This window comes from Calidris pugnax, unplaced genomic scaffold (genome assembly GCF_001431845.1).
Source record: "Calidris pugnax isolate Ruff unplaced genomic scaffold, ASM143184v1 scaffold17, whole genome shotgun sequence".
In the NCBI taxonomy this organism is placed as follows: domain Eukaryota; kingdom Metazoa; phylum Chordata; class Aves; order Charadriiformes; family Scolopacidae; genus Calidris; species Calidris pugnax.
The window spans coordinates 12,278,065-12,303,720 of NW_015090794.1; the positions used below are offsets into that span (position 1 = coordinate 12,278,065).

A 25,656-nucleotide genomic window follows, 5' to 3' on the forward strand; every position below is an offset into this window, starting at 1 on the left:
TACTGTTGAATTTCCCATATATTTTTCCTCCAAATTAAATTTTTATCTCTGCTGTGTCATTTTATTTTTTCTACTATTTTAACTAAATAATGCAGAAGGGATAAAAAATAAGGGGAAAAATACAGTGGCTGTCAGTTTCATATTCACAAGCTCCTTATCCAAGAGTGCAGGAATTTAGGGACAAGGTAACTCGGCAGAAGGAAGCAAGAATGCCCTTGAACTCCCATAAATACTCATTTGTTCACCCAGAGCAAACAGAAAAGCGGTGTCTCTGCAGTTGTGAGGTTGCTGTATTGATGAAGCAAGCAGGGGGATCATTGCATGGCTCTGAAGAGCTGAGATGCAATCCTGCAGGATCCCCTAGAGGAGAGGATGCTTTGTGGGAATGGTGGCCCTTTGTGGCTGGGGTGGGCTGGAGCAGAAGGTGAGGGAAGTGAGATGACTTGGAGATGACAGGATTTCCTCTCCTTTCTGTGGCTATGGGGTAAGCTGGAGAAGTGTGTGTAAGAGTCCTCCTTTCTATCCAAGTGAAAAATTGCTGCTCTAAGCACAGTCTTTGAGAGGTTTGTCTGTTCGTCCTTTTACCACCCTTTCAGACCAGGAGATTGCTGTTGACCACGGTGTTTGATGTCGAAAGAGCTTGCTGAATTATGACTCCAGAAAACCTTTCCCTTAGGTGGGGTGATGTGCAGAGCTGGTGCTGGCTGGGGAGCTGGTGATGGTGGCCCAGCTTCCAGCCCACTTGTCCCTGGCTGCACCTCTCTGCCTTCCAGCCTGTCCTCCCTCAGCTCCCTACCAGAACAAATGGCATTTTGGTGCTGGCTGGGGAACTGGTGATGGTGGCCCAGCTTCCAGCCCACTTGTCCCTGGCTGCACCTCTCTGCCTTCCAGCCTGTCCTCCCTCAGCTCCCTACCAGAACAAATGGCATTTCCAGTTATCGAAGCCTCCAAAATAAACGTGTGGTTTTTTTCATGCATCTTTTGCTAACCCCTGGTGTGTTCTTTCCCCCAGCGTACCTACCGAATGCCAAAGGATATCCACGTTGAACCAGAGAAGTTTGCTGCAGAACTGATCAATCGTTTGGAGGAAGTACAGAAGGAACGTGAAGCAGAGGAGAAGTTGGAGGAGCGCCTTAAACGCGTTCGAGCGGTTAGTAACCTCCTTGCCTCCTCTCCCAGCTTGACTCCATACTGTACACCACAGGGAGCTGCCAGATGCTGTGGGACCAATCTGGGTGACCGCTTCCCTGCCTCAGCAGCCACTGTCATCGCTCACATGGGGGCTCCTGGAGGCTCATGTTGCCCCAGGAGCTTCCATGGTGCTGTTCCCTGGTCTGTGTGGGGCTATGTGAGCTCCAGCACTCCCTCCCTACTGTAAGGTACCAGCTATGGCCCAGCAGTGCCTGCTTCTGTCACCAGATAGGGGCTAGTGGTGCCCTCCATCATCATCTTTGTCACCTTCACTCTCCTGTCCATCACAGACTTTGTGAGCAGTCCCTTCTGTGCAAGGATGGGGACTATGTAAAAGGGGTTCTCCTTCCCCTGTGGGGTTTTGTGGGGTGATCCTTATTTCCCCCCCCAAATGGTAACCAGGTGGCAGGTGATATGCTTGGAGGTGTTTGCGTGGGCTATCAGGCTGTTCCTACCAAAACCAAAAGGGCTCTGCCCATCAGTGTTTAGCACATCCCTAGAATATTTGGAACTGATGGGGTGTAGCATCCAAACATCCTCTCCTGGGTGGAGAAACGTGCTGACCCCACATGGGTGGCTGCAGAAACCCAGCCCATTGCACTGCCTGGGGCCCACCAGAGCTCAGGGGCTTGGTAGGTGAGCCAAGGGAAGTGTGCAAGGCCTTTTGCTCCACAACAAGCTCCAAAAGGCAGAGAATGAGGTACTGCCTGTCTGATATTACCTGCGTGAGACACCCTGCTCAGCAGTACTCACCCGTGTCTTTTCTTCTGACATACTGCATCTTGTATGTATGCAACCAGTACATCTTGTGCTGGGGGTACAGGGGAGCCTTCCGAGGACATCACAGTGTTACTGAACATCATAAATGTCTGTGTAACTACAGCCCTATGAAGAAATGGGGCGTCTCTGCAGTTAATAGCTGCCATGGCCCTGGGGCGAGGGCTCTGTGCTTAGTAACCCGCAGCTCTTCCTTGAAGCAGAGGAGCTGGTACCTGTCCTGGCTGCATCTGTGCTTTCGGAGGAACTGAGCCTCTGGGGTGCCCGGGCAGACCCTTCAGCCCCAGTGGAGTATTTCTAAACGTTCACCATTATTTTTAAATGTTCCTCTTTACACAGAAAAAGAAGAGGTTGTAGTATTTGCTTTAAATCACGTGCATATTTCGAATGGGGAGAAGCGAGGAAGGCAGAGGGATCTGTAAGCTCCCCGCCAAGCGTTGTGCAGCAAAACTCCCTGCCTGTCTGTGTCCAGCATCTGGGCAGAAAAGGCCAGCAAGGAGCTATTTTGTGATTAGATTCCTGTTCTTCTAGAATTGGTCCATTTCCTGTTGGTAACCAGCAGCATATTCTGCTAACACAGACCTAAAGCCCTCTTCCTCCTCCTCCCAGGGCTCGTCGCAGCCCCCACCTGTACCAGACTGCATTATCCCAGCCCTCTGCCTCCTGGAAGAAGCTGCCAGTAACAATACCATAAAATCAGCAGATACCTATGTGCCAGAGAGTAAATTTAAGTCTGTTTAAACACATTTTTGTGTGACTTAATCTATTTTTAAGCCTAGGACTCCCACTAATGCTATATATTAAACCTCTTTGCTGTCTCCAGAATGTATTTCATTGACTGGCTGGCATCTGGCATTAGCCATTCAGGAAAAAACTCAGAGTAAGCAATTGTAGCTTTTTTTTTTTTAGGTCAGCACTTAAGGTGCAGGAGCTGCTGGTATCAGCAAGAGGAGAGCTTGAATCCTGATAGATCACAGGGTTTTTTTTTTTCTATGACCTGAACACCAGGACTACAGGGTAACCTCTTACCAGGTCTGCACGGCTCACTGAGCAGCAGCAGAAGGAAAACTGAGCGTTAGTCACACTAGGCAGTTATCAGCTTAGCAGAGAAGCTGGAAATATTTTGCAAAAGCTAGGAAAAAAAGAGTTTTTCTCCCCCATACTGAGCTGTCTGCAGGTTCCCTTTCAAAGCCACATCATGCAGTAACATCAAGAAGACGCATCTGATTTAGAGCCAAACTGAAAAGCCCTGCCTGTCTGTGTCCAGCATCTGGGCAGAAAAGGCCAGCAAGGAGCTATTTTGCGATTAGATTCCTGTTCTTCTAGAATTGGTCCATTTCCTGTTGGTTTCTAGACAAAGCCAAGGTAACCAGCAGCATTTTCTGCTAACAGAGACCTAAAGCCCTCTTCCTCCTCCTCCCAGGGCTCGTCGCAGCCCCCACCTGTACCAGACTGCATTATCCCAGCCCTCTGCCTCCTGGAAGAAGCTGCCAGTAACAATACCATAAAATCAGCAGATACCTATGTGCCAGAGAGTAAATTTAAGTCTGTTTAAACACATTTTTGTGTGACTTAATCTATTTTTAAGCCTAGGACTCCCACTAATGCTATATATTAAACCTCTTTGCTGTCTCCAGAATGTATTTCATTGACTGGCTGGCATCTGGCATTAGCCATTCAGGAAAAAACTCAGAGTAAGCAATTGTAGCTTTTTTTTTTTTAGGTCAGCACTTAAGGTGCAGGAGCTGCTGGTATCAGCAAGAGGAGAGCTTGAATCCTGATAGATCACAGGGTTTTTTTTTTTCTATGACCTGAACACCAGGACTACAGGGTAACCTCTTACCAGGTCTGCACGGCTCACTGAGCAGCAGCAGAAGGAAAACTGAGCGTTAGTCACACTAGGCAGTTATCAGCTTAGCAGAGAAGCTGGAAATATTTTGCAAAAGCTAGGAAAAAAAGAGTTTTTCTCCCCCATACTGAGCTGTCTGCAGGTTCCCTTTCAAAGCCACATCATGCAGTAACATCAAGAAAACGCATCTGATTTAGAGCCAAACTGAAAAGGCAGTAAGATTTCATTTTTTTGGAAAAAAAAGCCCTTTCATTTAATTCATTAATTATTCTGAGCAGGAGCTGCTGGTATCAGCAAGAGGAGAGCTTGAATCCTGATAGATCACAGGGTTTTTTTTTTTCTATGACCTGAACACCAGGACTACAGGGTAACCTCTTACCAGGTCTGCACGGCTCACTGAGCAGCAGCAGAAGGAAAACTGAGCGTTAGTCACACTAGGCAGTTATCAGCTTAGCAGAGAAGCTGGAAATATTTTGCAAAAGCTAGGAAAAAAAGAGTTTTTCTCCCCCATACTGAGCTGTCTGCAGGTTCCCTTTCAAAGCCACATCATGCAGTAACATCAAGAAGACGCATCTGATTTAGAGCCAAACTGAAAAGACAGTAAGATTTCAGTTTTTTGGAAAAAAAAAACCCTTTCATTTAATTCATTAATTATTCTGAGGGGTCTGCACGGCTCACTGAGCACCAGCAGAAGGAAAACCGTGAGCATTAGTCACACTAGGCAGTTATCAGCTTAGCAGAGAAGCTGGAAATATTTTGCAAAAGCTAGGAAAAAAAGAGTTTTTCTCCCCCATACTGAGCTGTCTGCAGGTTCCCTTTCAAAGCCACATCATGCAGTAACATCAAGAAGACGCATCTGATTTAGAGCCAAACTGAAAAGGCAGTAAGATTTCATTTTTTTGGAAAAAAAAGCCCTTTCATTTAATTCATTAATTATTCTGAGCAATGTGGGAGAGGATTAGAGGATATGTGCATTCCCTTATTATTTTTTGAGCCACTTCAGCCTCACGTGCGTGCGTGGAAGCTGCGGTGTCGTGTCATACGGATCAGTGTCGTATCCTACAGATCACTCTGTCTTTGTCTGAACTGAGGGAATTGAAAATAAGCCAGGAGGAGCAAAGCCAGCGCTGAGATTCTTGCTGTTTGAATATAAACCATTGCCTACCTAGAGAGGGAAATCATCTGCATGATGATCAAAAACCCACTGGTGTGTAGGTGAGCTGTTGTGCCCCGCTGACCAGTAGCATCCCGATGGGTGGGACTGGGGGAAGGCAGAGGAAGAGGAGGAGGTTTGCAGCGAGGTATCGCTCGCCTCTAGCTCATCGGTGCAGATCTCAGCCTCCTAATTCAAAGGGAAGGGCACCCCCAACCTTGCTGCAGAGCAAAAATAGCTCAGCAGACAGTCAGCAAAGTTGAAGCCTGCATCTCTCTAAGTGCTGCTGCCTGTGGGAGCCCACGGAAGAGGTTTCTTGACAATATTATGTCAACAAAGCACCATCTAGTGGTGATGGCACCCGAGGCTTCTCCACCTGGCAGAGGCTGCCCACGCCACCCAGCTTTGCCCGGCTCACCCCAGCAAGATGCCAAAACGCAGCTCAAGCCCCGTATCTGGGAAAGCTGGGTCCTTGGAGAAGGCTGCTCCCCTGATCTGTGGGTTTCCTCGGTGTCAAACATGGTACTTGTTGCCTCTTCCTTGTGCGTCCTTGGTCCTCTCTCTGTCTGCATGGACTGCGGTCGGATAGCTCAGGCAAGGAGGACCTCTCGAAGCCAGGGTTTGACTCTGCTGTATCCAAAGTCCTGCCTTACAATCCCAGCTTGGGCTGCCCCGACCTCCTGCCGTGTGTTGATTTTTTCACTGCAGGAAAAAAAAAGGTTTAGCAGAATTGGTATCTGCAGCCTTGACTTAAACCTTTGGCCTCTGCCCTCCTCAAGGAGAGAGGACAGCCTGGGATGGGCACCCCAATTCCTTAATTAGCTGCTGTTTTCTCACTCTTGGGGCTTTCCTACTCCCTGCAAGGTTGAGACCAGTGCTGGAGGGTGGAATCTGGGGCCCGGGGCCTGCCTGCACACCACAAGCCCCTTCAGCACTTATTCCTGCCCAAGGACCTGCTTTGGGTCCTGATCTGCTCAGTGGCACAGATGAGCTGAGCCAAAGCAGACTGAGAGCGTGCCAATGCATCTCTCTCCTTCCTTTAGCCCACCCTGATCTCAGTTTTGGAGCAAAGCAACCTATTAGGTCCAAGTTATTGGCAAAATGGAGTTCCAGGCAGCCAGAGGATTTCCCAAATCCCAGGCACCCGTTTGGCTGGACCACTCCAGGTTGTCACTCTTGTGCCACCCTGCTCTGCTGTGACAGCACTGCTGGACCTCTGGGCAGAAAGGACTCACTGCCACGTGTCGGGGATCTGTGCCAGGGTCAGGTCTTGCCCTGCACATTATATGATGTTTAAACCTGAGAATTTTCCAGAAAGTAGGTGCCAGCCCTAAAAGCCCCCCGGGCGCTGAGCACATCACTGAGTTATCATGAACTGCTAATAAATGCTTGCCCCGGTGGTGGGGATTTAGTCAGCACACGCTTCATCTTTTCTTGTCCCCGAGCTGGGTGCCCAGGGACAGTGGCTGGCAGGCTGCAGCGTCGGGGCTGGAGATGAAAGGTGCCTCTGAAGTTCTTCAAAGCCATTTGTTAGAAAGCGCTGCGTCCCCTCCAGAGGTGGGCATCGTGTCACAGCCCCAGGCTTGCAGCCCCCACGCCTTTGGCACTTTGAAAGCCTGGTGTTGTCCCTGGGTGCAGGTTTGAACCCCCAGGTGTGACACGGAGAGAAAGGCTGCTATTTGCTTTCTCGCTGTGTGGTTGGCAGCTGGGACTTTGAAGCTGGTTAGCAAGTGACGGATGATGACATCTGACAGGCAAAGCTGGTGGGAGTCAGTGTTTTCTAACAGATGCATTTATTTATCTGGCAGGGCAGAGATACCCTGCGCTGCAACTGATTTCTTTACTGTGCCAAAGGAGGAAAAGAGAGCGGGATTAAAGGACTCGCTGGAATCCTGCTTATGTAATTAAAAAAAATAGGAGTCCTGACTTCCAATAAAGAAACTTCATAAATATCTGAGTTTGTGTTGGAGCGTAAAGTAGTTTGTCAGCATCAAAACTGTGGCTGTCAGCACGGAGGAGTTTTATTCTTCCTGGCAAGGACTTAAGAGTCGCTAACAGCGTGTCCTAGACCGTTGTGAACTACAAGAACAAGCAGTTAGTTCCAGCCTGTTCCTTTATCTGCGTGAAGTGCTTCACTCCAGCCTTAGCGTGCCCGGGAGAAATCCATGTTTGATTTTTTAAAACTATTCATGCTGCTGTTGACCTTCAGTTGTTCCCTCCTGTTACGAGCCGGCTGTTGGCTTTGCCTTATGAAATAGTCATTGGGGTGGGAAACTCCCCTGGTCTCACCTGGCTGGAGGTCTGTTTTCCGCGTGTCCTGTAACTCTGGGCTTTATCTGATGGGCTTTGAAGCCGTGCCTTTCCCAAGGCTCGTAGGAAGTCACAGGTACAGTGTGGTAAGTGGTGTTTGCGCTGCTGGTTGTTACAGAACCACCTTCAAGGGACTTAGGGAGCTTTTTAGTAAGGTTCTGCTCACTCACACGCCCAATTGAGTTGTCACACCCCTCAGAAAGCTGCACCTGTAAACCCTGGTTGTGATGTGTGGGCCACCTGCTAGAGGTTGCCTCGGTTTCTTTGTGTGATGTGTGGAGACCCTTGTTCACGGTGGCTCAAAAAGGAGGTACAGAGACCTGAGCAGCTCTGCTCAGTGGCAGCAGGACTGCAGGAAGGTGGCGCAGTCTGGGACAGGTCTCCAGAGGGGTGGTGGATCTTCATCTTGAAGGTTTGCAAGATCTGGTTGGACAAAGCCAGACACGACCCTTTCAAGGGTTAGCAGCAGTCCTGCTGCAGGCAGGAGGTGGGACTAGAGACCCCTTTTGCCACCCTACTGTCATTCTCTAATTGTTCTCATGTTTTTTGCAGGAAGAAGAAGGTGAGGATGCAGATATCTCTTCTGGTCCCTCGGTCATTAGCCACAAGATGCCTTCCGCCCAAGCCTTTCATCACTTCGCTCCTCGTTACTCTGAGATGGGCTGTGCTGGAATGCAAATGAGAGACGCCCACGAAGAGAACCCAGAAAGCATCCTCGATGAACATGTCCAGCGTGTGATGAAAACACCAGGCTGCCAGTCTCCAGGACCTGGCCGCCACTCTCCTAAGCCACGGTCCCCAGAAAGCGGCCACTTAGGAAAGCTGTCAGGGACACTAGGAACAATTCCTCCAGGGCATGGCAAGCACGCAACAAAATCAGGAATGAAACTGGATGCAGCTAACTTATACCACCATAAACACGTCTACCACCACATCCATCACCACAGCGTGATGAAACCAAAAGAGCAGATCGAGGCCGAGGCCACGCAGCGAGTGCAGAACAGCTTTGCCTGGAATGTAGATTCACATAACTATGCAACAAAGTCACGAAACTACACTGAAAACTTGGGCATGGCCCCTGTCCCCATGGACTCTTTAGGCTACAGGTGAGTCAAGGCAACACCCAATGGGAGTCCCAGAGCTGTGGCTTCTCTAGGAAGCTCTTTCATAAGTGGGTGTAGTGTGCTGGTGAAAACAGAGTGGTTGAACCACCCCCGTAACCCTTATAGACCCCTTTTCACCTCTGTGAGGTGGTGCTGAAAGACACCCTCTGACCAGGAGTTTTAATGGCCTTGGTTGTAAAGTAATTTTTCTGCTCCTCAAAGCAGTGGAGGTACTTAGAAATGGCAGATGCTGGTCTACTTCCCCGCACAGCAGGAGTTGCTAAGTATAGGGCTGTGTCTCGGGGTCTGGGTGACAGAAACTGGTCTCCTAAGGTGTTTATGAGAGGACAAAAAAGCCCTCCTTATTGCAAGGCTTGACCCATCCACCAGAAGAGCTCCTTTCTCTTCCTAACAAAGCCACGGACACTGCAGTGCTGCCCAGTAAAGACCTATCACTGCCTTACGGGCTTTTGTCCATCAAGACCAGGCTGGATGGGGCTTTGAGCAACCTGCTCTAGTGGGAGGTGTCCCTGCCTAGGGCAGGGAGATTGGAACTAGGTGATCTTTAAGGTCTCTTCCAACCCAAACCATTCTATGATTCCCTTGGCTGTTTGAAGTCCTCCATCCCCTCCGTGCTGAAGGGAATGGGTGAAGCTCCTTCTCTGCTGTGGCGGGTGTTGCTGGTCCCATCAGATGATGACTCTGAAGGTGAGAGCAGAGCTCGGGGCTGCCTGGGATCATAAATGGTGATGGAGCAGCCGTAGGGAGAGCTGTGCTCACCCTGAGCACCGCTGGCTCCCCAGGGCTGCGGGTTTGGGGTGATGCTTTGCAGCGTACCAAGGGTGGGATGTTTAGTGAAGGCACTGGGCAGGAGCATCTTTCCAGGATGGGAAGAGGGAGGCAGAGGCACCTGAAGGAAACTGCTCTCCAGGGAGGGAGAAGCCTTTAAGTCTGTCCTGTTTCTGTAGGGAAAGGATTGTTGCTTCAAAAGAGCATGAGGCTGGCCATGCTGGGTGAACCCAAAGCCCCATCTAGACACAGGACTTCTCTCTAGCACTAACTACAGCACATATGTGAGGGGAATTTCAGATATCTAGACGTAGGACTTCTCACTGACTACAGCACATATGTGAGGGGAATTTCAGAGGGCGCATTCAGATCTGTTCTTCCTCTGGCGTGAACTCCCAGTTCCTGACAATCCCTGGGTTCACAAGACAAGAGTTTGCATCCGAACGATCTTGTTCAGCATCCAGCAGTCTCTTGCAGTGGCTTGTCCAGCTTCTTGTTGAACCCAGGTGGGCTGCTGTCCCCCCGGTCCCCTATGGAGGGGTCTGACCTTTGGTTACAACCTGCAGAAAAAGACTTTTTTTGGGTGTTTGCACTGAAGCTGCTGCTGGAGAATTTTATTTGATACCCAGTAGCCGTCATGCGGGGAGAAGCTTAGAATGAATTGGCAGTTTGCCCTCCCTTTGTAGATCTTCAACAACCCCTCTCCAGGCTTTTTTCCCCCAAAAAATCAGCAAAGATGACTCGGGGCTTGTCACTCCTCTGTGGTGCTAAGGTTGTTTTTCCTACACGTCTTAGGGAGCATGCAGAATTAGGGAGGCCCTATGGGGTAAAGCAGGTGGGTGATGAGGGTGGTGGGGGTCCCATGAAGTTACAGGCTCCATGCAGAATTAGGAAGGCCCTGTGGGGTGGTGGGGGTCCCATGAAGTTACAGGCTGTGGCAGTGAGTTGAGTTGTGCATGGCCTGCTGAGCGTGGGGCCAGCCCAGCAGGGGTGAGTTGTGCATGGCCTGCTGAGCGTGGGGCTGCCCGGCTGGGCACAGGGGGCATGGATGTGGGCAAGGAGCAGTAGAGCTTCTGTAGGAGCCTGTGCTGCAGCCTTAAGTGTTGGCTACTGCCTGGCATCCGTCTGGCTACCGTGTTTGAGGTGGCTGCACTTCCCAGGGCATGAGAGCCCACAGAAGGCAGCTCGCCCCTCTAGGATGTGATCTTCCTCCATGATGTGAGACCTGGGTTCAAATCGGGGTGGGAAGTGAAGGCTCAGCGTGGCAAATCAGCAGTTTGGGGTGTCATTGAATCCGGGGGGTAACAGGAAGGGCTCAGGTGTGGAGAGGCAGCCAAGGGACTCCAGCACCAGGATGAACGTCCTGCTCTGAGCAAAGAGCCAGGGCTTTAACACAGCCCTCCATGTGGTAGGAGATCTGCTGGCCTCATTTGGCCAGAAGAGAAGCTCCCTCTCCCCACAGGTGGCTGGATGGAGGAGCCTCCTGTGCCCAGCTCTGGCCAGTCTCACTCTTAGCCTCAACTGGGGCATGTTTGGTGTGAGCTGTGGTAGAACCAGGGGGCTGTGGAAGGCAACCAGGGCCACGTCTGCACTGCAGGCAGGGCTGAATGTGTCTGGAGGGAGACATGTCCATCCTCAGCCAGTGTCTGTGGTGGCTTGGCTTAGGCAAAGCGCTAATGTCTCAAGCTTTGTTCTTGCAGTGGGAAAGCCGGTCTGCTCTCAAAGAGAAATGTTAAGAAGACCGATTCAGGGAAAAGTGATGGTGCCAGCTATGAGATGCCAGGATCTCCTGAAGACGTGGAGAGAAACCAGAAGATCCTTCAGTGGATCATAGAAGGAGAGAAGGAGATCAGCAGGCATAAGAAAACAAACCATGGGTAAGGGTTGGCAGAGTGAGGGGTCTTCACGCTGTTGTACTGCATCCCCTGTGCAAGGCGTTGTGTGTCTAGGTGTCCAGCAGTCTGCCTTGCTCCTGGAGATCTTGTGTGTCTAAGCATCCAGCAGTCTGCCTTGCTCCTGGAGATCTTAAGAAGACAAGAGTCCACCAGGCACAAGGGTTTAGACCCTTTGGAGACTGAGGATTGCTCAGGGACTGTAAGGGCAGGTTTTTTCTGAAGGATGGCTGGTGGCCATGGCGGGGAGGTCGCAGCCCCAGGGGAATCTCACAAATTGCTGCTGTGGTTCCGAGGTGGGTAACGCGGCACACAAGTAGGCAGTATTTTTCCTTTAAGCATTTGCTGTATGTAAATGCCTGTTGCTCCTGCAAGGTGCCAATAGAAACGTTGGACCTGCTGTGCTGGCACCGTTGGTGCTGAGCAAGCAGTTTAGCAGGGCTGAGGGTTGCCCAGCATTTCGGCTCGCTGGGAGCATCCTCTGGGAGGACCTCGCCTGCCTAGAGCGGAGCCGAGGACGTGGCTGTCTCAGGAATCTCTCTGGAGTCAAGCAGATCTCCTGTGGGCACGGATCCACAATCACAGGCTGGTCAGTCCCTGGCATAAAGCAGCACTTGCCGGGTGTCGAGGAGAGGGACCTGGGGTCTTGTCCCCTCTGACACAGCTGCGCTGGTGGCCGAGTGGTGAAACCTCTGGTGGTTTCTTCTCGTGGTGGACATTGGAGGCCAGGGTGGGTTGCACTGGGGCCGAGCTCAAGAGCCATGGGCAGTGCCAGGCCACCATGAAGTCAGGCAGCAGGTTCTGCTGCTGGAGCTGGAGAAGGACGAGCACATCCCTGCAACATCCCTTTTCCTGGAGATGCCAATGTTCATGGAGAGGCTCTCAGCCTGGGAACGTTGGCAGCACACGGGAGGGCATCTTCTTGCAGAATGTCACAAAAGGTGGAGCTGCCTTTTGCTGGTTTTATTTTGATGTATTGTGGGCTTGATGAAAGCCCTTAAACAGATCTGTGGGCTCTGAGTCAGGGTTGGATCACTCACCCTGATGTCTCAGGACTTGCTGTTCTGAAATCTTCTCTAGAGGTGGATGGTGCTCCCCCATCCCTTCAAAGCCGTGCAATAGGGAGCTTCCCAGTGGTGCCTGTGTCCAGCTGTAGAAGCAGTAGGTCCATCTAGGAGTGCCTGTGTGCTTGTCCAAAGCTCTGTGTAACACCTTTGTGTTTGTGTGTAGCTCTTCAGGTGCTAAAAAGCAGCTGTCCCATGATATGGTCCGACCCCTCTCCATCGAGCGACCTGTTGCGGTGCATCCGTGGGTCAGTGCCCAGCTCCGAAACGTCGTCCAGCCTTCTCACCCCTTCATCCAAGATCCTACCATGCCGCCCAATCCAGCCCCCAACCCTCTCACCCAGCTGGAAGAAGCTCGCAGGAGGTTGGAAGAGGAGGAAAAAAGGGCTGGAAAACTCCCCGTTAAACAAAGGTAGGGTGATAGGGTCTGATTGTGCATGGGAGGGAAGGGGGGGACTGCTCTGAAGGTGAGCAGCTGAGGGAGATGTCCACTGCCCTCTGCTCTGGTCTCCAGCTCCCAGCACCAACTGGGTGGAGGAATAGGCAGAGGGGTCAGAGAAATCTGCCCCAGTCCCTCTAACATGGTGGTGCAAGTGCCAAAACCCACCTTGAGGACTCAGGCTTGTGGTTTGTGGCTGGAAATGCTCTTGGGAGGGTGGAGAAGGGCTGAGAGCTTGAGGAGGAGCTGGGCAAGGGGAGCGTGTCTAGAAAGGGCACGGTATGGAAGAGCTCTCTCCCCCAGTACTCGCTGCTTCTTGGCTTGTCCACACTCAGGTGAGAATTTCAAAGATTGGTGTAGGAGCAGGATGCAGCAGGATGCAGCAAAATTAAGTGCAGGAGTAGAATATGTATTTGCTCTTCACCTACATCTCCTGCGGGCTTCCAGCAAGGGCTGCTCCTGTGTGGGAGCGCTGCCCTGTCCCGCTGCGGCAGCATCGCATCCCGCACGGCCCCCTCCCAATCCCTGCCTCCTTCTGTGCCCCTGCTGCAGAGCTAATTCTCCCACTCCTGTGTTATCTTTTGGGGAAGGAAGATTATTTGCAAGGCACATGGAGCTCTCGGATGAGAAGTGCTTTTGGAAGCGCTAGATAATTACTGGGAACAGCTAAAAAGCACTTTGTCCATTAAAAACCTTTCACAGCTTTATAGCTGTGTTCTGAAAACTTGAAACTTTGGCGCCTGACACTTAAAAGCTCTTTTAATTGCCAGGCTCCGATAAGTTTTGGCTCGCAGTGACCGTGTAGCAGACTTCTGCATATTTATGTCAGAGCATTGATTGAAAGCCAGGTAATTAGAGGGCTCTCCCAAGTCAGGTGAAGCCAAGTTTATTTGATCTACCTTTCAGTTGGTGTGATTGGGTAGTGTTTATTAGTAGAGTCGTTTGCTAAATTCATGCACCTTCCCCAGAAATGTCCAGATGCAGATATGCACTTTGGAAACACCGACCTGGGCTATATGCATATGCAATTAATGCTCTAATAATAATTTGGCACATATTGTAAGCATAGTTTTTGTAGGAAGCCAATGGCACTGTGGTGAATGCCGTGCAGAGCAGCAGGAGGACAGGCTGAGCTGTCACGCTGCCTCCCCATGAGGTCTGGCTCTTCTCCTGGTGACACAGGGACCCCCCTGACCTGCCCCATGCCTGGAAGACCAAGGAGCCATGTTCTCCATGTCCAGTAGCAAGCAAGAATGGATGCAGCAGTTCCTGGAGAACCAGGGGTTTCTGGATGTTGAAATCTCTCTGCTGGGTTTTGGCAGGATTGGGTGCTCCAGCTGAAGCCAACCAGAGCTTTTTAGAGAGCTCCTGCCATGGTCAGCACAGGAGCCTGCCTGAAAATAGAGCCCAAGTCTCTTCTGAGAGGGGCTGCCCAAAGCTGGCTGGGGAGATAAGGAGAAACAGAGAGGGGAGTTAATGTAAAAACACCATTTATTTTGGGCGGGAGCTTCAGAGAGCTCTGGGAAAGTGGAGCCAGCGTGCAGGTTTGTCGGCAGCCTTGGGGAAGCCACAGGGCAGGGGTGGTGGAGGTGGGCCCGGAGGTGTCCTTGAGGCACCCTGCCAGCTTCCTACGGCCATGCTGGCCTTGCCGGCGCAGTTGCCCAGCTCACCAGCCACTCTCCTCCAGCACAGCCCTTGCCAGCCATGTCCTTCCCCAGTCTGGGGGGGCCAGCAGCCCCCACCCCAGCTCTGCCCCGCTAGAAACTGGGAATCATATCTATGAGATGGCTGCTGCTGGAAGGCAATGCGGGATTAAGTGTCTGGTACTGAATGACCTGCAGATCCAGTGTTTGTGTCCCAGTCACCCTCAGGTTTCTTGCATCTACAGCCAGGTTTTGAGCCATTTTCTGTAGCTCAATGTCACAGTTCGCTTCTGTTTGCAGCTGGGTGAAGTGATTCCCACCAGCTCTCCAGAGAAAAGATCTTTGCAGGCAGAGAGAACATTAGCATGAGCTTGGTTTGGAATTAATTGGGTGGGGCCAAGCCTGGAAGAGGAGCAGAGCTGGCTGTTGGGACATCTCCCCAGGTAACATCTGCTGGGTGCATTTCAGGCTTTCCAAAGCCTTAGGGCTGAGTTGGAGCGAGCTGAGCACCTCCTCTCTGCATCCAGCCAGGCTGGATTGGTGCTGTAACCCAGACGTAGTTGCCGTTACGGCACCAGTGGGTTATACCAGTGGGGTAAGAAATCAGGGCTGAAATACAGATGCAGTAAGTCAGCTGAGTGCTGCCCTTTCTTACCAGATAGCATTGAGTGCTTGTGACAAAGGGAGGTGATGGCAGAAGGGGCAGGGTGGTGGCACCTGGCTGTGGTTCTGGGTTGCGCTGCCACCCAGGAGATGGGTGCAGGTGGAAGCTTTACCAAGGCAGAGCTCAGACACGGTCTGGTGGCCTGTTTGAGTAAGCTGTGGTCTCCAGAGACCTCTTGGTGATGACAGAAGCAAAGACAGTTGTGTTGTCTTGCTCTCCTGAGAGAGACTCTTGGAAAATCACATTTTCATTGATTCCTTATTCGACAGCCCTCCTTCAGATGGGTGGCTGCAGTGTGGGACGTGTGTGTGTGTGTGTGTCCTGCCCCCGCCGCACAGGAGCTCGGAGGCATCACAACCATCCACCCCTGCTTTGATTTATGGCAAAAACAGGGTTTCCAGAACCATGGAGCTTGTTTTTAACTCTAACTCTGTGAAGCAGCGCAGAGTTTCTGCTTTCAGGCATCGTTTTTGGGCACATCTCCACTCTGGAAAGAGGTGAGCACGTTCAGAAAGGGCCTTTCAGAGATGAATTACGCAGCAGGAGGAGGAAGGCTCCCAGCCACCAGCATGGTCCCCCTCTTCTTCCATGACAGAGCTTGGGGGGGGTCCTCTCCATCTCCCCAGGTGAAGGAGAGCAGCAGCCTGGGGGAACCAGCTCTGCTGCCATTGCGGGGCACAGGGCTGTGTCCCCAGGTCCCCAGGCACACAGCAGCTCTCTCTTAGTCACCACTCATTTCTAGCAGGATTAAGAGAAGCTTAGGGACTTTGAGGTTTTCCAAACCCCTTCAATTAACTTCTGGCTCACAGGGTTCACAGAATTTGCCTGAATTTATGACCCATTTTTCCTTTAAATGCCTCTTCTTCTTTTTTTTTTTTTTTTTCCAAGGATGACACAGTTCCTTAATGTTTTTCTAGCTAAAGGGCATCCTGTGCTTTGACAGGGCAATGGGAGAGGCTGGGAGAGCTCTGCTGGCACCGGGGGTGGACCCTTGCCTCTCAGGATGCTGCATCTTCTCCAAAGGGCTCCCAGGCAGAGCAGGCACCAGGAGGGTTTTTCAGTTGAACTTTAGACCTCTCATGCCTTTAGAAAGAGGTGAAAAGATTGTGCTTGGTCTTGGTTTGCCATGCCCATGTTTACGTGGGCATGCCATTAAAAAGGTGCTGTGCCCACGAGCCCGCGTTTAAAGGTTAGGGTCAGAGTCATTTCCAAACCTGCGATTACCTCATGAGCTTGGCAAATGCTGGTTTTTATAGCAACTTTCCAGTCGTGTAAATACAAAATCATCTTTTTTAACCAGCGTGCTTTTTAAATACTACTTTTTTTTTTTTAAGCTCCCAAATGTGTTTTATGTGACTCTGAGAGAGAAGGCTGCCTCTGGCTTGGACCACACGTTGCAAGTTGCCAGTTTGTGTAGGCTGCTGCAATGTTTGTGCAGCATTTACAGCACCCCAGATGAAAGGCTCTACAGAAGGGCAAAGCACCCTGATTTTTATTACTGCTGCTTTTGACTCCCTCTGGAAACGGGGTTAGGCCTGGGCTGACACTTCTGGTTTAGTGATGGCACCACGGAGCAGAACCCCGGTGTGTGGGCTGGAAGCAGAGACCAGAACAACATCCTGAGAGTCAGGAAAACACAGGAGATTTGGGGCTGTTGATCAACTGCTGGCTGAACATGAGCCAGTATGTGCCCAAGTGGCCAAGGAGGCCACCAGCATCCTGACCTGTATCAGTAACAGCGTGGCCATCAGGACTGGGGCAGTGACTCGGCATTGGTGAGGCCCCACCTCAAATACTGTGTTCAGTTCTGGGTCCCTCACCACAAAAAAGACATTGAGGGGCTGGAGCAGGTCCAGAGAAGGACAATGAAGCTGGAACACAAGTCTTGTAAGGAGCGGCTGAGGGAGCTGGGGGTGTTCAGCCTGGAGAAAAGGAGGCTGAGGGGAGACCTTCTCGCTCTCTCCAACTCCCTGAAAGGAGGGTGTAGCAAGGGGGGGTCGGTCTCTTCTCCCAAGTCACAGGCAATGGGACAAGAGGAAATGGCCTCAAGTTGCACCAGAGAGGTTCAGATTGGATATCGGAAAAATTTTGGCACTGAAGAGGTTATTAAGCCTTGGAAGAGGTTGCCCAGGGAAGTGGTGGAGTGACCATCCCTGGAGGGATTTAACAGCTGGGCAGATGTGGTGCTCAGGGACACAATTTAGTGGTGGCTTTGTCAGTGTTGGGTTGATGGTTGGACTCAATGATCTGAAAGGTCCCTTCCAACAGAGACCATTCTATTATTCTATTTTAAGTCACTGAGGTTTGGGGATGGCAGCTTCTTTGTCACCCTGCATGGAGAGGAACAGACAGTGAAACCTCCAGGGCATGTCCCGCTGGGAGCTCCATCCCTTCCCATGTCCATCTCTGCTGGAAGAGGTGCCTGGTGGAGCCGGGGGGAGCAGGAGTAGTCCTGCCTGTGCATCCCTGCAGATGTAGGTCAGCAGAAAGCCATGCTGAGCTATTTTGGCCACAGCAGCAATAATCCAGAGCAGTCCGAGCAGCGTGTGCGTTATCTCCAAGTGTGCATCCAGCCATGCCCGCTCGGCGTGCACCAGGAGCAGGATGGTGGCCTGGGTCTGCTGCCGTGGGCTTGGGATGCTCTGTCTTGCCCAGAGCTTACAGATGGTTCCCCTGAGTCGAAAAAGCCCATGGATGGGTTTCTTCAGCACAAAGGGGCTGAGCTATAACCTGCTGCCCTCCTTGTAGCTGCTGTCTAGCCCCATCCAGCCTTTCCAAGTGCCTTTCACTCCTCCACCAGCCTCGGCAGCCCAAGAGAGATGGTGGCTGGAGCAATGGGTGCTCCTGAGGGCCCTGGGTGTTAATCCAGCATCTCCATCTCCAGAGAGGGGCCGTGGGGCCTGCCCACGCCGGCGGGTGGGCCGGTGCTCAGCAGGTCGCTTGTATTTCTGCACGGCAGGTTGAAGCCCCAGAAGAGACCAGGCAGCGGCGCGTCCCAGCCCTGTGAAAACATCGTGGTCGCTTACTACTTCTGTGGAGAGCCCATCCCTTACCGCACCCTCGTCAAGGGGCGCGTGGTGACGCTGGGACAGTTCAAGGAGCTGCTGACCAAGAAAGGGAACTACAGGTAAGGGCCCCTCCCCGCCTGCGGTACGGTGCCAGCAGACTGCCAGTGACCCCTGGCAGATGCCACTGCCAGGACGCAGCAGTGTTGCCCCCTCCAAAGTGAAGGACCGTGGTGGAGGTAGGTCAAGGGAGGTTCCTGGAGCCTTCCAGGAGAGGTCTTGGTGGTGGGGGTTGTGGCAGCATGGCCAAGGCACCTTGGCTGTTGAAGAAGCAGGTTACAGGGACAAAGGGAGATTGGGTTTTGTAGCAGAAATGTCCTGCATCATGGTTTGTACCTTCAACAGAAGCTGCTGAGTTGCCCTGCGGGTTCCTGGGCTGCTGAGGAGCAGCACCAACCAGTGCTCAGTGCTGCTGTAGGAAATAATCCAATTGCCAGAGCCATTCCAGCTGCTCCCAAAGTTTCCTCCAGTGAGGACAGGGAAGTTAGGTCCTGCTGGAGCCCCAGAGCAACCAGGCGTGGGTCGTGTAGCTCTCCACGTTTCCCCTTCCAAGTAGGGGCTGCCAGTGGAAAGCCTGCCTAGAAATGCTCCACCAACATGGTTGCGTCCAGCCACTGCTTTTGAGGGAGCCATGAGTGGGATTGGACTCAGGGCTGGAGCTCCTGAACGTGCCAGCACAGATCCTGACCACTCTTTTTTGCTCCCTGGGTGAGGGCAGGGGCAGAAGTGCGGCCCCGGTTGCCTCCATGTCTGGGAGAGCTGCTCCCCATCCACCACAAGCTCAGGACGTGGAAAGGCCGTACCCAGGTTTGGGGACTGTGCTGCCGTCGTGATCATTCACCTGATTTTTTTTTTCCTCTCTGCCCCCATGTTTCTGGTTTTCCAGGTATTACTTTAAGAAGGTGAGCGACGAGTTCGACTGTGGTGTGGTCTTCGAGGAGGTGCGGGAGGATGACACCATCCTGCCCATCTTTGAAGAGAAGATCATCGGGAAAGTGGAAAAGATCGACTAAGCTCCAGGGGCTGCCGAGGCGTGAGGACAGGACTGTGAAAGACTCTGGGACCGGAGGAGAAGGCCTGGGTGGATGCTGGTGGTGCTACAGCCACGGGCACCGGGCAAGCCCAGGGCAGAGGGTGGCCACCTGCTCCGGCACGGCCCTGGGCGAGCTCCGGGTGCCGGTGGATGCCGTTTCACCCCACCAACCTGCCAGTGGGAGCCCAGGCTCCCTCTCCATAACGAATATAAGTGTAATGTAGCATTGTACAGTGCATTAGAAAGTGTAATATGACCTTGTTTACTAAAGCTGCATATTTTTGATATATTGTAATAAAAGGAAAATATTTCCAATGTCACAGTGCTCTTATGTAAATGTAAAACATACAGGTACTGCAGAACTCACCCAAAGTGTACAGCCATCCATCCGCCAGGCTCCCTCTGCTCCTCGCTTTTCACGGCACCCTGCCCCGGTTCCCCCCCCCGGCGGGGATGGCTTCGGAGCCCCCGGGGGCCGAGCCGCTCTCCCCCCACCGCTCCCGAGGGGCTGTGGTCCCAGCTCCCCTCCGAAGATGATGGAGCCATTAGGAACGAGTCAGTCCCTCGCCTCCCTGGCAGTCTCAGCTGCAGGACGTGGTAGGATGGTGTGGTTTTTTTTTTCCTCCTGAGCTTTCTTGCGACCGAGTAAATCCCCACGGGACAGAGGGGTGGGTGCCAGCTCTCAGGGATGGGGGGACCTTCCCAGGGCGTGAGGACCAGCTGGGAGCTGGGGTGGCAAGCTGGGTGCTGGCATCCCGCACGCTTGTCCCCCCTCCATGTCCCCCCTGCCCCTGGAGAAGGTCTCACCTCCCAGGAGGGTCCTGCAGAGGGCCAGCACCCATGTGTCCAGTGCAGACATGCCCAAACCCCCGATGCCGAGCTCCAGCTTTGGTCAGGAGATGCTTTTTAGGATAAATGTAGGGGAGGGAACCAATAAGACACTAAATCTGAGGATGTAAAACATTCTGTGTCTCAGGGGGGGCAGCAGGAGGGCAGTGCAGCCCACAGCCGAGAGCAAGGTGGGGGGTGGTTGGTGCCAGTCAGTGGGGCTTGTGTAGGGCCAGGTCACCCAGCGAGGTGGCCAGCACCCTGGGAAGCCACCTGGGCTTACTCGGCCGCAAGAAAGCTGGGGGCTGCGCTGGTGCTCCCCCCACCCTGCCCTCAGCCCTGCCACGTCTCTGCACTGGCTCCTTCGGAGACCAGCCCTTGCCCACCCGCAGAAGCCGGGGTGGCCACCAAAGCTGGGGGGCTTCCAGGTCGGCGCTCATCCTGCCCAGAGCTGCTCTCAGCCATGGTGACGCCTTGGAGCTGCCGGGGACCCCAGGATGCCACCCAGCCTGTTGTAAATGTCACCGAGTGCCTTTAAAACACGGTTCTGTGACTTGCCTATTACGCTACATGAAGTCCAGCAAAATCCACAATTGTTTTCAGCCCAGGAACGGCGTTACGAGTGTTTTTCCTCCCCCCCCTTTTTTTTTTTAAAAAAAAAAAAAAGAAGTTCTGATGGTGTTGTGTCTGGTGAGGTTGTTAACATGCCTGGGATTTCTGTCTCCCCCCCCCTCCTTTTTTTTTTTCTTGGGGTGGGGGGGGAGAATGTCCCCTGTAAATATGTACAGCGGCCCCGGCGACGTCTGCTCTGCGTACTCATGTGCTGACTTGTACAATGATCTTTTCAAAGGTACTTGGATAAAATGAAATAAAACCCCACGTCCCACCGCCTGCTGCTTTCTTCCTTCCCCGCGGAGCAGATGGGAGGATGGGGCAGCTCAGGCGAAGGGCCCCACATGGTGGGGCTGGGGTGGCCCTGGGCTCCCTGGAGGGGTGGCCGGGCATGTCCTGGCCATGGGGGGACCAAGGTGTTGCCCCCTTGGGGAATCGCCCGGGGTCTGGGAGCAGCAGGTCCAGGGGGAGGGGATGGTGCTGGGGGCTTGGGGGATGTTGGGGGGCCACATAAGCTGTGAGCCAGGCTTCAGAGGAGCCTTTAGAGCCCCATGTTGGGCTCTTCTTGCTGTCCCAGCTGTGGCAGCACCTCCTGGGGCTGGTGGGTGATTGTGGAGCCCCAGCCTGGGGCAGGAGGGATGCCTGGGAGCCAGGATGGGGACACTTCCAGATGGTCCCCACCAGGACCATCAGCACGAGGGCCAGCCTGGAGAGCCCCAGGCTCCCCCCAGGGCCATGTCCTCTGTGGCTTTGGCCACTTTGTGTCACGGCATGGCTGCCAGGATGAGTGCCATGGCACGTACGGGGCCATGCTGGTACAGCAACCCCCCCATGGGGACACAGGGCTGAGGTCCCCTGCTGGGGAGACCCCCCAGGTTCAGCTGTTGAGGGGGGTGGTTCTGCGTCCCCAAGACACGCGGGTGCTCCCCAGGAGGTGCTGGGGAGCCGCAGACACAGACCAGAGCCCACATGGTTTCCAGGTCATTTATAGGAGGCTCCGGAGCGGGACGGGGCTCACAGCTCATCCCGGGACTCGGCTGTCCCCACCGGACTCGGCTCCCCCCTGCCCGTGCTGTTCTCGGGGGGCTTGGGCACCTGGAGAAGACAACAGTGAGGTATGGACACCCCCATCCCCATCCCGCAGGATCCATCCCCCTGCCCGGGGAAGGCTGGGGGCTGTCCCAGCATGGGGGGTGTCCCCAGCCCTGGGGTTGGGGGGACCTCACTCACCACAGGTGGCTCCTCAGGCAGCGTCCCCCCATTTTCCAGGAACTTGGAGAAGGTCTCCAGGTCTCGGGTGCTTTTGTACTCAACCATCTGGAGCCACAAGATGGAAGGGAGATGAGGGGGTGACCACCCCATCCCTCGGGTGCTGGCAGAGTCAGGGTGCCCCCAGGTGCCCCCCACCAACCTTCCTGCCCGGCCCCGCGGGGAAGTAGTGCAGGGTGGGGAAGCCGTGGATGGTGATGTTCTCCAGCTCGTTGGCCGTGGCGTCCAACTCAGCGATGACAATGTCCTCATGGTCCTTGTAGCGCTCGCCCAGCTCCTCCCAGGCGGCTGCCATGGCCTGGCAGTGGGAGCACCACGGGGCATCTGCAGGATGGGTGCAGTGCTGGGGGACGAGCCAGGGGACCAGGGCTCTGCCAGGGTCAGGGTACAGTGTCCCCTGGGCGAGGGGCAAGGGACGGGGCTGGGGGCTGTCACACTGTGGGGCTGAGCCCCATGGCAGAGCTCGGGGAGGGCTATGGGTGGCCTTGGCACTTACAGAACTTGACAAAGACGTTCTTGGTCTCGTCAAAGGCCACTTGCTCAAAGGTCTTCGCCACCAGGACTTTAACAGGTCGTGTGTCCCAGTCCTCAGGGGGCTCCGCGCTCAGCAGACGGGGCTGTGGGGACAGCCAGGACAGCCACAGCACAGGCTGAGCGGTGCCAGGGGCCACACGGGGCACAGGTGCTCAGGGGACCCCCAGCCTGCACCCATCTCCTCTGCTATCTTTTGGACCACCTCTTCCCCTTTGTTGCCATCCCAGCTTTATGCGTCTCCACACTGATGTTCTGCCTCCTTTTCCATAACACCCCCCCACCCCAAGATCTTCAGTCCTGGCAGCACAAGCCTCAGCAAGCAGGTGGCTGATGGTCACCACACAACTGCCATCATTAGGCTTCAGAGTTAACAGCCCACCGCTCACCACGGGGCAGCCTCCTTGGTGCTGGCTGGCACGGTGCCTCACCTTCACCTTGCCATCCAGCACCTCCTGGACGAAGGTGCGTATGGCCGTCTCTGAGAAGACGTCCTGGTCCATCTGGTACTTGCGGTTGTTCTCCATCTTGACCAGGCGCAGGGTGGGGGCATCGTCGGGTGTCAGGCCAAAGAAGGGCAGGACACCAGCGCCATGCCCAGCCACATCCACCACCACGAAGAGCACCTGGACAGGGGACAGGTGACACTGAGGTGCCCCATGGCCACCCCCACCATGTCCCCACCATGGGACCTCCTCACCTTGCCCCGGAAGGTGCTGGCGGCTGCCCGGAAGTCATCCCTCAGCTGCAGCTGCCCCGATGATGACTTGTTGAGGAAGAGCAGCATGTGGTGGGGGATCTTGGCACCAAAGATGTAGTCGGAGGTCTGGGGAGGATGAAGAGGAGGGTGAGGGCTGGGGGGCCATGGCCCTCATGGGGATGGGGATGGGGCCAAGCCATACCTCGTTAGTGAACTCCATCACCAGCTCCAGCCTGTGGACCTGGAGCAGCTGGGTGAGCTCGGCCGCATCCAGCCCCCGCGCCGGGTCCACAGGGAAGTCTGTCCGTTCCTCATCGAACTGCCGGGGTGAGGGACAGTGAGGGCTGGGGGGGACAGCAGGATGTCCCCACCACCCCCCTGCTGCCCCCTCACCTTCTTGAAGAGGCAGACAGTGTCGGCCGACAGCCCGTAGGCCTCGAAGAGCTCAGTGGCCATTGCCACACCGAACGTCATGTCCACCACGTCGCCGGCCACCTCGTAAAACACCTGGGCTGCCTCGCTCTCCAGGTCCTGCGTGGCCACCTCATGAGTGGCCATGGCCACAGCCATGGCCCTTACCCACCTCCCAAAGCCCACCCCAGCCCACCTTGAAGAAGCCGACGACCACCAAGTCCTGGGAGGCAATGAAGTTGGCGGCGGTGTCGGGGTCCTCCAGCAGCGTGGCGCTGGGGCCGGCCCGACGCTCTATCCAGCCCACGATGCCCTTGGCGTCCATGCGTCCTGCCATGCACAGCGGGGACCTGCCATCACCCTGGCCACCCCTCGCCGGGCTGCCACCCTCTCATCCCCCCCACACACCGTGCCACCCACCTGCCACATCTCTGCCATCACCTCCTGTCACCCGTGCACCATCACACCGTGACACTACCTGCTGTCACCGCCACCGCGCTGCCACCCACGCACCATCCAGGCATGGCCACCCCTCTCACCCTCACCCCCTGCCACCCACCCCTGTGCCCCAGCCCGCCCCGGCACCCATCCCAGTGTCCCCCTCGGCGGGTGCCGTGGCCCTACCGGTGTAGGGGACGGGGTGTGTGCGGTTGCCATCACGGAAGAGCTTGAGGGTGGGGTAGGAGGTGATGCCGAACTCGTTGGCCAGGGCTGTCTGGGCCGTGGCGTCCACCTTGCCCAGCCGGGCCGGGCTGGACTCGTCCCTCAGCGCGGTGGCCGCCTGGGCGAAGGCAGGGGCCAGCCGCTGGCAGTGCCCACACCACGGCGCGTCTGCGGGCAGGGGACAGTGTCGGTGGCAGGGACAGGCCCAGACAGACTTTTGGGTGTCCCCGGGCTCTGAGGGTGGCCAGGGGTGTAATGGCTGCGTGAGCCTGGTGGGCTCCAGCTCCCGCTCCCGCCCACATCCCTGGCACCATGTCCCACTCCCTTCACAGTGTGTCCCTGCCTCGTGTCCCCTGCCATGTCCCATGTCCCTGCTACATGTCCCCTTCCCCATGCCCCTGCCCTGTGTCCCTGCCTGATATCCCTGATCCCATCCCATGTCCCAAGGCCCTGCCCCATGTCCCTGTCCCCTGTCCCCTGCCCCATGTCCCTGTCCCCATCCCATGCCCCATACCCTTACTTACCCTCTAACATCCCATAACCTGTGTCCCTGCCCCATGTCCCTGTCCCATCCCTTGCCCCAAGCCCCTGCACCACATCTCCATCCTCTGCACCATCCCACCCCCTTCACACCTGCCTCATGTCCCCTGCAATGTCCCCCTCCCCATGCCCCTGCCCTGTGTCTCTGCCCCATATCCCTGTCCCCATCCTATGCCCCAAGACCCTGCCCCATGTCCCTGTCCCCATCCCATGCCCCATACCCTTACTTACCCTCTCACATCCCATAACCCGTGTCCCTGCCCCATGTCCCTGTCCCCATCCCATGCCCCAAGACCCTGCACCACGTCCCTGACCCCTGCCCCATGTCCCACTCCCTTCACCTTGTGTCCCCAGCCATGTCCCATGTCCCTGCTACATGTCCCCAGCCCCATGCCCCTGCCCTGTGTCCCTGCCCCATGTCCCTGTCCCCATCCCATGCCCCATACCCTTACTTACCCTCTCACATCCCATAACCTGTGCCCCTGCCCCATGTCCCACTCCCTTCACCTTGTGTCCCCAGCCATGTCCCATGTCCCTGCTACACGTCCCCAGCCCCGTGCCTCTGCCCTGTGTCCCTGCCCCATGTCCCTGTCCCCATCCCTTGCCCCAAGCCCCTGCACCACATCTCTGTCCTCTGCACCATCCCACCCCCTTCACACCTGCCTCGTGTCCCCTGCCATGTTCCCCTCCCCATGCCCCTGCCTCATATCCCTGTCCCCATCCCATGCCCCATATCCTTACCCTCTCACGTGCCATAACCTGTGCCCCTGTCCTTCTGACCCACAGCCTTGCCCCTGCCCGTACCCCTGCCCCTGCCCACCACCCTGTGCCCATTCTGCACCCGTACCCCTGGCACTCACAGAACTCCACCAGCAGCAGCCGGTGCTCACTCAGGGCACGGGCAAAGTTGTGCTCGTGGAGCACCAGGACATCGTCCTCCTCCTCGATCTCATCCGAGAGCACTTCACCCTCCTCCTCTTCCTCCGCCACCACCTCCTCCTCCTCTTCCTCACCCCCCAGCACCGGGCCCAGCCAGGCCAGCGACAGCACCAGCACCCAAACCAGCCGGGCCCCGAAACCCTGCATGGTGCCACCACCAGATCCAGCGCCCGGTGGTGGCGGGGGGGGGG

The 25,656-nt window shown here is 54.9% G+C and overlaps 2 protein-coding genes across 2 annotated transcripts in view; one reads left to right on the forward strand and one right to left on the reverse strand.

Moving 5' to 3' along the window:
- The window catches only part of LOC106884886 (axin-1), a 72,220-nt gene extending 52,928 nt beyond the window's left edge, over positions 1 to 19,292 (forward strand). The window contains exons 4-9 of the mRNA XM_014936626.1: positions 1,013 to 1,150; positions 7,833 to 8,386; positions 10,873 to 11,049; positions 12,295 to 12,540; positions 17,834 to 18,001; positions 18,826 to 19,292. Coding sequence (XP_014792112.1) covers positions 1,013 to 1,150; positions 7,833 to 8,386; positions 10,873 to 11,049; positions 12,295 to 12,540; positions 17,834 to 18,001; positions 18,826 to 18,952 — 1,410 coding nt within the window. The 3' untranslated portion in view covers positions 18,953 to 19,292. The remainder of the gene's footprint in view (positions 1 to 1,012; positions 1,151 to 7,832; positions 8,387 to 10,872; positions 11,050 to 12,294; positions 12,541 to 17,833; positions 18,002 to 18,825) is intronic.
- A 2,110-nt stretch (positions 19,293 to 21,402) lies between these two features.
- PDIA2 (protein disulfide isomerase family A member 2) lies at positions 21,403 to 25,612 on the reverse strand. The gene is made up of 12 exons (XM_014936215.1): positions 25,550 to 25,612; positions 25,387 to 25,507; positions 23,948 to 24,154; positions 23,520 to 23,653; positions 23,306 to 23,443; positions 23,115 to 23,231; positions 22,913 to 23,038; positions 22,644 to 22,838; positions 22,178 to 22,298; positions 21,824 to 22,005; positions 21,643 to 21,729; positions 21,403 to 21,507 (listed from the first exon to the last, which is right to left on the reverse strand). Exons 1-12 carry the CDS (start codon positions 25,610 to 25,612, stop codon positions 21,427 to 21,429), a joined length of 1,572 nt encoding a protein of 523 aa, XP_014791701.1. The 3' UTR covers positions 21,403 to 21,426.
- Between the last annotated feature and the right edge of the window lie 44 nt (positions 25,613 to 25,656).

What these genes read in the sequence shown, in the direction of transcription:
- PDIA2 (XM_014936215.1), bottom strand. Translation starts at nt 25,612, where the DNA reads ATGCAGGGTTTCGGGGCCCGGCTGGTTTGGGTGCTGGTGCTGTCGCTG. An exon ending in CTGTCTGCCTCTTCAAGAAG is followed by an intron (nt 23,232 to 23,305) that starts GTGAGGGGGCAG and finishes TCACCCCGGCAG; the next exon opens with TTCGATGAGGAACGGACAGA. An exon ending in GAACGTCTTTGTCAAGTTCT is followed by an intron (nt 22,006 to 22,177) that starts GTAAGTGCCAAG and finishes CCCATCCTGCAG; the next exon opens with ATGCCCCGTGGTGCTCCCAC.